At 47.4% G+C, this 14,369-nt stretch overlaps 1 protein-coding gene across 1 annotated transcript; it reads left to right on the forward strand.

Annotated features, from left to right (window-relative positions):
• Positions 1–593: 593 nt before the first annotated feature.
• LOC143291416 (uncharacterized) lies at positions 594–10,400 on the forward strand. Its single transcript, XM_076601255.1, has 4 exons — positions 594–935; positions 2,370–3,589; positions 5,683–5,855; positions 10,071–10,400. The coding sequence occupies exons 1-4, from the start codon at positions 631–633 to the stop codon at positions 10,398–10,400; spliced, it is 2,028 nt and encodes a 675-aa protein (XP_076457370.1). The 5' UTR covers positions 594–630.
• The last annotated feature ends 3,969 nt before the right edge of the window (positions 10,401–14,369 follow it).

Genomic DNA, 14,369 nt, shown 5'->3' on the forward strand with positions numbered 1-14,369 from the left:
CATTATTATTACTGTCATTATTATTATTATCACATCATCTTGTCTGATATCGTATCGTATTATGATATGTTGCATTGTGCTGTGCTGTGTTGTGCTGTGCTGTGCTGTGCTGTGCTGTGCTGTGCTGTGCTGTGCTGTGCTGTGTTGTGTTGTGTTGTGCTGTGCTGTGCTGTGTTGTGTTTTAGACCCTATTACTCCCGGGGAAAGCACGTCGCCATAGAGCAGCGCCACCATTTTGTGTGTGTTTGTTTTCTTTTATCTGTCTGCAAGTGTGTGTATCTCTCTCTCTCTCTCTCTCTCTCTCTCTCTCTGTGTGTGTGTGTGTGTGTGTGTGTGTGCGCGCGCGCGCGCGCGCGCGTGTGTGTGTGTGATCATCATCACCATCATCATCACTAATGCTACTTTCTACTCCACAAGCTATCATCATCGTAGACTTAGTCAATGTAAACATCGTCATAATCATACTACTACTACTACCACTACTACCGTCATCGTCGTCATCATCATTGTCGTCGTCATTATCATCATCGTTATCATCAAAAAATGTCCAGGTTTAAGGACTGGGCGCCAGTGAACAACAACAACAACAAAAAGTCATCGACCGGTAACAGACACCACACACACACACAGATGATGATGACTGATACCCCGGACAGCAGGAAGATGGATGCAGGGAGGGTGGAGGGGGTGGTGGAGGAGGAGGAGGCTGGCAGCAGCAGCAGCCTCAGTTCACGCGGGCACCTGCCCCTGTGGAAGCGCGTGCTGGTGTGTGCGGGCATGCTGGCCCTGGAGTCGTACATCACGTACGAGGAAATCTACCTGACGACCACCCTGCAGCGCCTGCACGTGCCCTACGTCCTGCTGTCTCTGCCCGGCGCCCTGTCCGGGGGGGCCGGCATCTTCGTCGTCCCCATCCTCGGATGGGCCATGGACAGGTGACTGGGGCCGGGGTGGGCGTCAGGGAGGGGGTGGGGGTGCGGGGGGACGGGGGGGGGGGGGGGGGAGGTTAGGGGGGTAGCGGCGGCAGTGGTTGTGGTGGTGGTGGTGGTGTGGTCGTGGTGAACTATGATTGTGGTAATGGTGGTGGTGGTAGTGGAGTGGTGTGGTCGTGGTGAACCGATGATGATGATGGTGGTGGTGGTGGTGGTGAGGTGTGGTGGTGATGAACAATGATTGTGGTAATGGTGGTGGTGGTGTGGTGTGGTCGTGGTGAACCAATGATGATGGTGGTGGTGGTGGTGGTGAACGATGAAATCTTCCCGCCTGTATGTCTGCTCATCTGTCTGCCTACCATTCTGTTGGCCTGTCTGTCAGGCTACCTGCCTGCATGTCTGTTTGAAAAAAAAATCCTGTGACTGAGACAGTTTTTGACGATGGTGATGGTGATGATGGTAATGGCGGTGATGGTGGTGATGGTGGTGATGGCGGTGACGGTGGTGGTGACGATAAGTCTTGTGGAGGGGGAGTACAAATCCCGGTTCCTACATGGGACTCGAATCTGTAGACACTCGCTTTCTGATCGGACGCATTACTACTGGGCCACCGCTCCCCCTCCCTCCCTCCCCCCTCCTACCCCGGATCTCCTCATCCCCCCCACTACCCCGGATCTCCTCATCCCCCCCCCCCTACCCCGGATCTCCTCATCCCCCCCCCTACCCCGGATCTCCTCATCCCCCCCCCTACCCCGGATCTCCTCATCCTCCCCCTACCCCGGATCTCCTCATCCTCCCCCCTACCCCGGATCTCCTCATCCCCCCCCCTACCCCGGATCTCCTCATCCCCCCCCCTACCCCGGATCTCCTCATCCTCCCCCTACCCCGGATCTCCTCATCCCCCCCCCCACCCCGGATCTCCTCATCCCCCCCCCCCTACCCCGGATCTCCTCATCCCCCCCCCCTACCCCGGATCTCCTCACCCCCCCCTACCCCGGATCTCCTCATCCTCCCCCTACCCCGGATCTCCTCACCCCCCCCCCACCCCGGATCTCCTCACCCCCCCCCCCCCCTACCCCGGATCTCCTCATCCCCCCCCCCTACCCCGGATCTCCTCATCCTCCCCCTACCCCGGATCTCCTCACCCCCCCCCCCACCCCGGATCTCCTCATCCCCCCCCCCCCCCTACCCCGGATCTCCTCATCCCCCCCCCCCTACCCCGGATCTCCTCATCTCCCCTCCTACGCCGGATCTCCTCATCCCCCTCTCCTACCCCGGATCTCCTCATCTCCCCCACTACCCCGGATCTCCTCATTCTCCCCCTACCCCGGATCTCCTCATTCTCCCCCTACCCCGGATCTCCTCCCCCATCCCCGGATCTCCCCATCCCCCCAACCCGCTGCCGTTTTCTCCAAGGGCGTTCGTCTCTGTGTGCAGACACCGGGGAAACAAGAGGCGGTTCGCCATTGGAACCCTGTCTGTGCTTTCTGCGGGGATGGTGGTCCTCATCTACTCAGGATCTGTCAGCCTGTACCACCCCGATCCCACGGCGGCCTGTCCCACCTCTGACCCCATCTCCAACCACACTGTCACCGCTCTGAACCAAAGCACTGGTGACGTCATGACGATGATGACCTCTTCCAATCAGAGCGTTGCCGAGGGGGGAGGAGGAGGAGGAGGAGTGGGGGAGGCGGGCAGTGTGCTGACGGTGACGGGCGCCCTGGCTATAGCGGGGTTCACCATGGGGGATCACGGCTACGACACCAGCACACTGACTGTCCGTGCCTACATCCTGTCCATCTCTGCGCCCCGGCACCATGACTCGCTGCTGCTGACCACCACCATGATGGGCGCCATCGGGGGCTGTGTGACGTCACTGGTGGGTTTCCTGGACCTGTCGGTGCTCTTCCCCCAGGTGACGGGACAGAACCTGGACAGAGGGGATGCTCAGTTCCTGGTGCAGAGCGTGGTGTTCGTCCTCACCCTCGTCGTCTTCTTCACCTGCGCCTTCTGGGCGAGCCACAAACTGTTCGAAAACACCACCACCAACAAAACCTCCCTTCTATTGCGTCCGCTCAAGGAGAACCACAACAGCTACTCCTGTCTTGAAGAAGAAGAAGAACGAGGAGGAGAAGGAGGACGAGGACGAGAAGAAGAAGAGGAAGAATTCTTCAGCACGCGAAAGTCCGAGATGAAACATCTTGTGGCGAACGGGTCACGTACAGCCAGAAAGTATCACGACAGCCAAGGAGGTTGTTCAGGTCCTGCAGAGGCCAGGACCGGCAACGGGAACGTTCCTCACGTGCCCCTCCATGACCGCACGTGCGGGCAAGGCTCCAACAGTAATGCAGCCAAAGCTGAGCCCACCAAGATGACGAAGAGGGCGACCACTGGCTTCTTTGGCCGCAGAATGAAGTCCCGCATCGCCCTGATGATGATGGTGTTCCTGGTGATCATCGCCATGTCCTCCTACTTCTTCTACATCACTAACTACGTGGCGGAGATCATCTACAAAGGAGACCCGCACGCGCCTTCCGGAAGTGACGCCTACCAGCAGTACGTCTTTGGGACCCGGATGGCGTCACTGAGCATGCTCACATTCTACGTGACCTTCGTCATCTTCAACTTCTTTCATGAAAAGATTCTGGATAAGATCGGTGAGGGTCTTTTTTTTCTTTCTTTTTTTTTCTTTTTCTTTAAAATTAACTTACGTAATTGTATTGTATTATATTGCATTGCATTGTATTGTATTGTATTACTTTTTCCTCACAACAGATCACTGTATGAAATTCGGGCTGCTCTCACGGGGTGTAACCACAGTGCAGCGCCATCCATTTTTTTCTGTCAGCAACTGTATTTTGTTTTCACTGTCAAAGTGGATTTTTCAACTGTATTTTGTTTTCACTGTCAAAGTGAATTTTTCAAACGTATTTTGTTTTTACTGTGAAAGTGGATTTTTCAACTGAATTTTGCCAGGGACAACCCTTTTGCTAAGGCTGGTTCTTTCACGTGCGCTAAGTGCATGTTGCACACGGGACCTCGGTTCATCATTTCATCCGAAAGACTAGCACCCAGACCACCGCTCAGTGTCTCGTGGAGTGGAGAGTACAATGCCGGTCCGGGTATGGGGTTCGAACCTGTGGACACTGGCTGCTCAGTCTGACCCATTACCACCAGGCCACCGTTCACTATCTTCATCCCTTATTCCGCAGACACAGGTCCCTATTTCAAAAGGGAAAGTGGGTTGTTGGCAGCAGGGTTAGATGACTCCCGAATTACAGTGAAGCATACAGTAAAATGCAGTGCAGTACAGTGCAGTACAATACAGTATGATAAAATACAGTGCAGTGCAGTACAATACAGGGTTTTTTGTCGTTTTTTTATGATAGTCAGTCGTGTCCGACTATGACCATCAGAACAGCAGAGGAGGCAACTGCTGTTCCCACTATTTGGGCTAGAATTTGATTGTAGTGGAGAGTGTCTTGCCCAAGTACATCCCCACTCTCTCGGCCAAGAGGGTTTTAGGACAGTCGGCGTTGGGATGGTTCGCAAAGGCCAACTAGCCCACAAGGCTGCAGCACTAAGAGCCAGTGCAATTTTGCCTCCTAGTTTGAGAGTCATAGTCCTTCACAAAAGACTAAGCTGTAAATGGTTTCCCATTGACTGGAGAATCCATTGATAATACAGCTCTCATTCTGCTGTTGGCCCAAATGTAAACAATACAGGTACAATATAGCACAGCACACTACGATCACTGCACGGGCCAGCACGGCACCATACAATACAGTACTGCACAGTGCAATGCGACAGTATTGTGCAGCAGAATACAGCACAGTGCAGTACAGAACAGTACAGCATTGTACAACATTCAAAGCAATTATTACCAATGAAATACAACATTGTACAGTTAACTGTAGCACAGTGCAGTACATTCAGATACACTGCACGAAATTACAGCATTGTAGCATATGACAGTACAGTTCTGAACAATTCAAGATATTGCAATAGAGTACAGCACAGCACAGCGCAGCACAGCGCAGCGCAGCACAGCACAGTACAGCACAGCGCAGCACAGTACAGCGCAGCACAGCACAGCACAGTACAGCGCAGCGCAGCACAGCACAGCACAGCACAGCGCAGCACAGTACAGCGCAGCACAGCACAGTACAGCGCAGTACAGCACAGCACAGTACAGCGCAGCGCAGCACAGCACAGCACAGCACAGCACAGTACAGTACAGGACAGTACAATACAGTACAACAATGTTAGTGCCGTAAAGTGCAGTAAAGTACAATCTATTTCATTACGAACTTGCAAGTTGCTAAAGAACTGAAGTGTACTGTTCTCTCTCTCCATCTGTCTCTCTCTTTGTCTGTCTCTGTCTCTCTCACTCACCCCTATCTCTGTCTCCTCTCCCACCCCCACCCCTTCACCGGCTCACTCTGTCTCCCCATTTCCCTCTTTCCCCCATCTCTCTCAATTTATCTACTTACCTCGCCAACTCCCTCTCTACATCCATATATCCCTACCCCCTATCTGTCTATCTACATCCATATATCCCTACCCCCTATCTATCTACATCATTATATCCCTACCCCCTATCTATATGTATCCATATATCCCTACCACCCCTCTCTCTACCTCTCTATCTCCTATCTATCTTTCAGCCTACCTATTACCAACCCATCTAACTACCTACCTACCCACCCACCTATCCACCTAACTCTCAACCCACCTCTCCACCTGTCAGGTATGAAAGCAGAGCTGATCATCACCAGCGTGATGGTGACGGTGCTGACGCTGATAGTGGTGGTGACGGAGAGCATGGTGATGGTGTTCATCACCATGCTACCACTGGCTGCCTACCGCTCCTGCTGCTACACAGTCCCCTTCATCCTGGCCAACAAGTATGCACAAGAGGAGGTCAGTGCACAGACATGGACGGGAAAGGGATGTGCATCTCCTCTCTTTACCTTCTGTTAGATCTCTGATCAAAGATCTGGAGGGGGGGGGGGGATGCGTGTCTGTCTTTTCGTTATCATCTGTACTTTAATTGTAGATTTGGAGGGGAGGGTGTGTGTCTTCCTTTTGTTATCATCTGTACACCTTCAATCGTAGATGGGGGGGAAGAGGCGGGGGGACCGGGGGGGTGGGGGTGGGGGGGAGCGTGTGTCTTTTTTTCGTGATCATCTTTACATATTGATCGTACATTTGGAGAGGAGGGTGCGGGGAGAGGGGGTGATCAGAGAGGAGGGAATCTTACATCATACTTACAACAGCAATCATGATCAAATCAAAGCAAATGAAGTAGCAGACATATCTATATGTCCCACCTCAGGGTTCAATGTTTTCGTATACATGCAGCTCGAAAAGAGACATTACTTACAAAACGTACTGTACGCCTCAAGTGATATTGGCACAAACATTATTACGATTGTTATCCACAACGAAAGCTGGAGAAAGCTGTGCAACTTCAGTTTACAGCCACACACACACACACACACACACACACACACACACACACACACACACACACACACACATGCACGCACACACATACGCACGTACCCACAAACACACATACTGAGAGAAATAAAAACCAGAGATAAACCAATAGTGACAAATGAGACACGAGACTCAGCGATAGCTAACAGAGGGATGAGAGTGAGTGAGTGAGAGAGAGAGAGAGAGACAGAGACAGACGGTGAATTTATTTGAATTAAAATTTGAAGTGACTTTTCTTTAAAGAGGGAAGTGGAATAAACAAAGACATGCTTTGTTTTCTACAGTCTGCCTTGAGAGACACAGAGAGAGACAGACAGACAGAGACAGAGAGAGGTTGGGGGGGGGGGGCGGGGGCGGGGGGGGGGGGGGGGGGGGTTGTGACTGAGACAGACAGACAGGTGGGTGGGTGGACGGACAGGGTGTCGGTGACAGCGAAACACTGAGACAGATGGACTGAGATAAACAGAGAATTAGACATAGCAAACTGAACAGATCTGCAATGCATTTCTAAAATGAATAGATAAAGAAACAAATCAATGGATAAATGTGAGAAAATGACAATGGACAAATATTTTAAAACGTTAGAAAATAAACAAAGAACAAGGCCAACAACAAACGAAAACCGTTTTCTGCATGAACAGACGGGATGTCCACGACGAAGAGCAGCTTGAACGGCTGGCAGCTTACACAGGGCTGATTTGATCAAATGATCAGGCTACAAAGCTTACATCTCATGTGTCAGGATAATGTGAAAACATATGCACACCATGTGACAAATCATCCATGTGTCGTCCTCACTGAACCTGATGTACATGCACATGTTGCTTCTGGAGAGCAATCCAACATGGCAGAAGGCCACCTTCTCTTTCCCATATGTCCTGCTTTGGAAAGAGCTTCTGAGTTATTCCCAGTTGTATTTTCATCTCAGTTTTCACAGTGCTGTCCCAGCGGACTGGTAATGGAATGTATGTGGAGTGCTCCTGATTCCAGACAGAACATCTCCCCTGCACTCCAGGGGAGTACCTCTGCAACAATTCAGATTACTCCTGGGAGTAGCCTAGTTTTGGTCTTGTCTCCGATGTACTCCGTGAAACAGTTCTGTTACAGATGGGGAGCAATCCTTTCTTAACTGATAAAACACTCATGTAAAATATGGGTAAAAATCAAACATGTATTCAACTGTGCCGATTTTCCCGTTTTATGAGGTATTGGGGTGTGATAGTGGGGGCTGGGGGATAATTAAAAAAAGAAAAAAGTAAAAAAAAGAAAGAAAAAGAAAAAAAAGATTGATAATGACAAGACGCAGAGCGAGGACTACCCCTTCCAACCTCTGATGCAGCAGCAACAAAATCAATCTCAACGGCTTGGTCTCTCTGTAGATCTGTAGAACCTCCGACGACTTGGAGCCCCTAAACTTTGCACCCAAAATGTTCAATCATTTTCTGTTCAGCTTCTGAGTCGTGTGGTTGAGGTTGTAAAGCGGTGAGTTTTTCTCTTGCCAGTATCATAAAAAATCTGTTTCGTCATTGACACACGCTCTGCTTTGTCTAGCCAGCGATGGTCTCTTCCATGAACGTGCACACGGGGATAAAAGCGTCACTGTAGACTTCTTTTCATTGTGTAAATATTGTTTGTCTTCTGTCGTGTCTCTCCACATGTCTCAGAAGAGACTTCCGACATATGGGTGTGTGGTTCTGTTTGTCTGGGTAACTTACTTGGACGATCAAATCAGCTCCGTCGTTTAGAATATCTACCTCTTTGATCGAGTCTTTAGAAATTTCCATCATGCACGTGACCATTTGGTAGCCATAGGTTTTAGAAACTGGGTTTCATTTCCTCAGTTTAACTCATATGATGCACAGATCGTTTGGAGATGATACACCCGAAGCTTGTCATGGAAGTTATGGATAGTCCGACTGCGGTATGTGTCTGCAGTTTTAAATGTTATTGACAGTTGCAAAGTTTTTGTAACACTCTTTTTGATATATATATATATATATATATATATATATATATATATATATATATATATATATGCAATGAATCATTTTAAGAAAAATATTCACGCAGTCTTCAAAATGTTGATGTATATCTCAAGGTATTGACGATCGAATGATGCGGAGTTTGTTGTCACAGTGTGTCCATGCTGGAGACTTCTGTTTCACTCAAAGAAAACGAGCATAGGTCTGTTTTATGTGGGGGAATGTGGCGTTGGAATTATGTATATCCCAGACTTAATTTGCATAATTTGAGGAAGGAAAAGCGGTCTACATAATTTTTTTTCCCGGATTGAAACGGCAAATAATCCCGTCAGACAGTGTGATATCTGATATTTAAAAAAAACAACAACAACAAACAAACAAAAAACACATAAGGCGACGAAAACGGGAAAAAAATCATTTACAATTTGATCATTGCAGATCCTGTAATCCATGTCAGCGTTCGGTGGGTTATGGAAACAAGAACATACCCAGTATGCACACTCCCGAAAACGGAGTATGGCTGCCTACATGGTGGAGTAAAAACGGTCATACACGTAAAAGCCCACTCATGTACATACGAGTGAACGTGGGAGTTGCAGCCCACGAACGCAGAAGAAGAAGAAGAAGAAGAGAAGAAGATCCTTGCAGTCGGCTGGGTCATAAACCATTCCAGTTACATTGATTTAATGCAATACTGCATCTAAAACAAAAATGTTCTGTAATGCGCTGCCTTCTTTGTTAGCAGTCACCTGACGCTGATCAAGAAATCCTTCATACAATAACCAGGATGCTGGTGTTGGAGCAGTTTTGGTACACCGGAAGTATTTGATCATGTGGCAAGCTAATACGATACTGATTAAATCTAAATACAATTATTGGAATACTACACTTCAGTTCATTTCCGTTGATATAAATAGATTTACTGTGATAAAACGTGTAGATATGGTGCAGTTTCAAGCAAGTATACACCCACATAGTCATTCATATGACCCAAAGAAGTGAAACTGACACACATTTACCCACCTTCCGCATTTATACCGTAATTTCAACATGGCAGACGTTGCATTATGATTTCTTGCATAGAAACACATCAGAAAATCCCCCCCACCCCCTCCCCCCCTCCATTGCCGAGGTAAGCATTGCCATTTGTTTTTGTGTTCCTCTCTATTCACATATTTGGAAGAGAGGATACATATTTTCTATCGTTACCCTCAGTTCGTATTCAGGCATTTTGATAGGAGGAGGGGGTGCCCACATTAGTCTTCATTCACAGACACTAACAGATATACAGGGAAGGACATGTATCTTGGGTGTTGATGAATTGAGTCTCGTTTGTGGGTTGTACTTGATTTGATGTGATTTTTTTTAATCAATCCATTTGCAAATCTGGGTGGTACTGTGAGGTCATCGGCTTACACAGACAAACAGACAGACGGACAGACAATAAAAACAAGAAATATGAAGGCAGAAGGAACTACTATTAAAAAAAAAAGCAAGAAAAAGAAACAGACAGACAGACAAAGAGAAACAAAAGTTTAAAGACAGGCGGAAATGAGTAACGAGCGGGAGAGAAAAAAGAGAAACAGAAAGAAAGAAAGAAAAAAGACAACACAAAGCACAACGACTGACCCTGTGTCCACTGCCCTTTCAGCATCAGGAGTTGCTGGGGCAGCAGGTCGACAGCCAGACCCCGAGCGACGGGAGCGGGGGAGGAGGAGGCGGGGGGAAGGCAGAGGAGAAGGGTGCAGCCGGGACTGTGGGGACGGGTGGTGGTGGTGGTCGGGAGGGTGACGCACCTCAGGCTGGGTCCGGCAGCGCCCTGGCCTCTGTGACGGTGATGATCCCGCTGACGTACTGCCTGGTGTGCATCGCTGCCGGACCGCTCATCGCGCTGACCGGCAACACGGGGCTGCCCATCCACGTGTCGGTCGGTGCCTACGGTCTGGGGACCTTGTCTGCCTTCTTCGTCGACTTCAACTGACACCGTGTTGGTACCATTTCCATATAGCAGCCCCCACCCCCAGAACGTCAACAAACAGCAGCAACAATAATAACAAACCGGCTACAAGAAAAACAACAGCAACAACAAAACTGTTAACAAGGTTTCAGTTTCAGTTTCACGGTCAAAGCTCAGTCAAAGCGTGTGTTGACTGGTCCATAACACGCCATACCACTCTGTTCCAAGGAACCAGATGCCTGACCTGTGCACAGACACACTTGATCTAAATCTGTGTTCTGTGTTGTTTTGACTCACTTGTGTAAACAAAGTGAGTCTAAGTTTTAACCCGGTGTTCGGTTGTCTGTGTGTGTGTGTGTGTGTCTGTGTGTCCGTGGTAAACTTTAACATTGACATTTTCTCTGCAAATACTTTGTCAGTTGACACCAAATTAGGCATAAAAATAGGAAAAATTCAGTTCTTTTTAGTCATCTTGTTTAAAACAATATTGCACCTCTGGGATGGGCACAAAAAAAAAAAAAAAAAAAAAAATGAAGCCTAATTATATGCAAACTGCATTTACTGTTATATTTATATTTTTTATATTCTCTAAACTTGGCACTTTGATCTGATATTCGACCCAACAACAACAGCAGTCATAATTATCATTTTTTTGTTCAAACAGGAACTTCTTTTGCTAAGCATGGAAGTTTTATTTATTTTGCAAACGTTTTGGTGCAGATAGTAAAAAAGGGAAATTACTCTAATTAATGCTAGGGGACTTAATTTGCTTTAAACTGATCTTTCTCATCTTAAACATTACATTTTGAAACAAGAGAGGCAAGGCCTTCAAGACTCACTTGTGATGCACTTAAAAAAAAAAGAATTCCAAGCTTTTTATGTATTGAGTATAACTTCAAAATGTAATGTTTAAGATGAGAAAGATCAGTTTAAAGCAAAGTCCCCCAGCATTAATTACAGAGTAATTTCCCTTATTTTACTGTCTGCACCAAAACGTTTGCAATGAACAAAACTTCCATGCTTAGCAAAAGAAGTTCCTGTTTGAACAAAAAATGATAATAATGACAGATCTTTTGTTGGGTCGAATATCAGATCAAAGTGCCAAGTTTAGAGAATACAAAAAATATAAATATAACAGTAAACGCATTATACTCAATACATAAAAAGCTAGGATTTTTTTTAAAAGTGTATCACAAGTGAGTCTTGAAGGCCTTGCCTCTCTTGTTTGTTGTTGTTGTTGTTGTTTTTAATCTATTTTATTTATCTGTTTATTAGTTATTCTCGTTCAATGTTGCCTTTTTTTCTTTTTATCAGCAAATGTATCAACAATTTCTCTTTTAGAGATGACAAAGTATTCGTGGAGCTTGTATCCTGTACTGCTCGCCAAGCGTAACGAGGCTGCTTTTTTTTTAAATTTTTTTTTTTTACATCAAATGTCTGATTTCTTCTGAGGCAATTGTAGTGCATTTGTTCGTGTCGTGTCGTGTCGTGTCGTGTCGTATTACTTTTTACCTGTGTGACATTCGGGCTGCTTCCCTTGAGCAGAGTGTGCCGCCACAGTTCAGCACCACCCTTTTTCATCCTCACTCTGTCTGTAAGTGTATTTGTACGTAATTTTGTTACGATAACCCTTTTGTTGCCGTGGGTCCTCTTACGTGAGCTAAGTGAAAACCACACATGCCGGACCTCGGCTTATCGTGTCATCCGAATGACTAGCACCCAGATCATCAGTGGAGGTCAAGTGGATGAGGGAGTAGAAATCCCTGTCCACACATGGGACTGGAACCCGTGCACACTCACTTCCTAGTCAGGATCACCACAGAGCACCACTCCAGTCATACTCACTTCCTAGTCAATCACATCACCACACAGCACTGCTCCAGTCATACTCACTTCCTAGTCAGGATCACCACATAGCACCGCTCCAGTCATACTCACTTCCTAGTCAGGCACATCACCACACAGCACCGCTCCAGTCATACTCACTTCCTAGTCAGGATCACCACACAGCACCGCTCCAGTCATACTCACTTCCTAGCCAATCACATCACCACACAGCACCGCTCCAGTCATACTCACTTCCTAGTCAGGATCACCACACAGCACTGCTCCAGTCATACTCACTTCCTAGTCAGGATCACCACACAGCACCGCTCCAGTCATACTCACTTCCTAGTCAGGATCACCACACAGCACTGCTCCAGTCATACTCACTTCCTAGTCAGGATCACCACACAGCACCACTCCAGTCATACTCAGCACACGACGTTAGCCCAGTGGTTAAAGCGTTGGACTTTAAATCTGAGGGTCCCGGGTTCGAATCTCGGTAAAGGCACCTGGTAGATAAAGGGTGGAGATTCATCCGATCTCCCAGGTCAACATATATGCGGTCCTGCTAATGCCTGAACCCTCCTCGTGTGTACACGCACAGAGAAGATCAAATACGCACGTTCAGGATCCTCTAATCCATGTCAACTTTCGGTGGGTAATGGGAAGAAGAACACGCCCAGCATGCACATCCCCTGAAAATGGAGTATGGCTGCCTGCATAGCGGGGGTAAATAAAGAAAACGGTCATACACGTAAAATGTTACATGTCTGTGTGAATACGTGTATCTGTGCGTGCCTGCAATCTGATTGAATGAAACAGGAAACGAATGATGAACGCCCAATGGCAGCCGTCAGTCGGCTCTACCCAGGTAGTCAGCCTGTTGCGCAAACGACCCAGAGTTTGTAAAGCGCTTAGAGCTTGGTCTCCGACCGAGGAAAGGCGTTGTGTAAGTATCCATATCATTTAGTTAGCAGCTGAGTCACACAGCGCAGTTGTACGATTGTGTCAGATTGTAGGGTGTCGCCATTAAGAAACGCAACCTCGTAACCTTTCTGGTCTGACGGAAAAATGATCTGACGTTTTCCTATTTTGATGTTCGTTTGTTCTTTCCCACAATTGTGATTTTAGACGAAAATCCACCCCTTTTCCCACCCCATCCATGCCTTGTGTCATCACTACTTTCCCTGTTCCTCTCTCCTCAATAAGCGTAAATAGGAGTATGAAAAAATAACACAATCTAATCAACCGTTGTCCTCAGTTGTTTTTTTTATGCATGAACATGAAAATTGTCCTTTCCCATGTTTTTGTCTCATCAGATTCTATCCGATGAATGTTGACAGTTTTTTCAGCGCTGATATGGCCGTGCTCCGCAAGGCCGCTGCAAACTATAATGATTATAATGATCATAATGACCTGTTCTCGCGTTGTTATGAACTGAAGGTGATCCTCTGGACAGACACAAAACATGGGTCAACGATGGCAGGGACGTGAGGCGATTGTTGTAACGGTGATTAGAAGTCATTGTGGTTTAATTCATCGCGCCTTTTAAAGTTTATTACATTCTTTCATGTACAGATGACGTGCATTAGTTGGGCATTGACTTTTTTCCTGCAACGTGTAGCGTATGCACGTGAACATGTCTTTTCTTCACTCCTTATTCTTTGATGTATTGATTCTGTGTCGTTTAATGTTATGGTTTCGTATAATGTATCAAAACTTTTTTTTTTAATGTTGAATGAATAACATCGTTTAGGAAAAGAAAAGAATAATAATCACTATTTGAAAATCGATCTAACGACACATACAGCGTAGATTTCCCTTCCATCACCACACGGAAGAAGGCACAATTTTCCATGAAAAAAGCCCCATAAACACCCGCTTTACTTGTATTGACTCCACCCTCCACCCCCTCACCTTCCAACTTTCCCCCCTCCTCCTCCCCACAGTACAGCATGGTAGAAAGAAGGGAGAGGGCAGCTCTCGGCATCATGTACTGACGGCACCCCCACCCGCCACCCCGCTTCCCCCCCACACTACAGGATGAGAGAAACCTGAAGTGTTGTCCATACACTTTTCGGCTACCTTGCACTGACCCCTCCACTCCGCCAGCATCTGTACAGAGCACACACACACACACACACACACACACACACACACACACGC

Source organism: Babylonia areolata, chromosome 17 (genome assembly GCF_041734735.1).
Source record: "Babylonia areolata isolate BAREFJ2019XMU chromosome 17, ASM4173473v1, whole genome shotgun sequence".
Taxonomy (NCBI): domain Eukaryota; kingdom Metazoa; phylum Mollusca; class Gastropoda; order Neogastropoda; family Buccinidae; genus Babylonia; species Babylonia areolata.

Bases quoted from the DNA above. Each gene is read 5' to 3' on its own strand.
- LOC143291416 (XM_076601255.1), top strand. From the start codon at position 631: ATGATGATGACTGATACCCCGGACAGCAGGAAGATGGATGCAGGGAGG. The intron at 936-2,369 runs GTGACTGGGGCC...CTCTGTGTGCAG, and splicing joins CTCGGATGGGCCATGGACAG to ACACCGGGGAAACAAGAGGC. The intron at 5,856-10,070 runs GTCAGTGCACAG...CTGCCCTTTCAG, and splicing joins ACAAGTATGCACAAGAGGAG to CATCAGGAGTTGCTGGGGCA.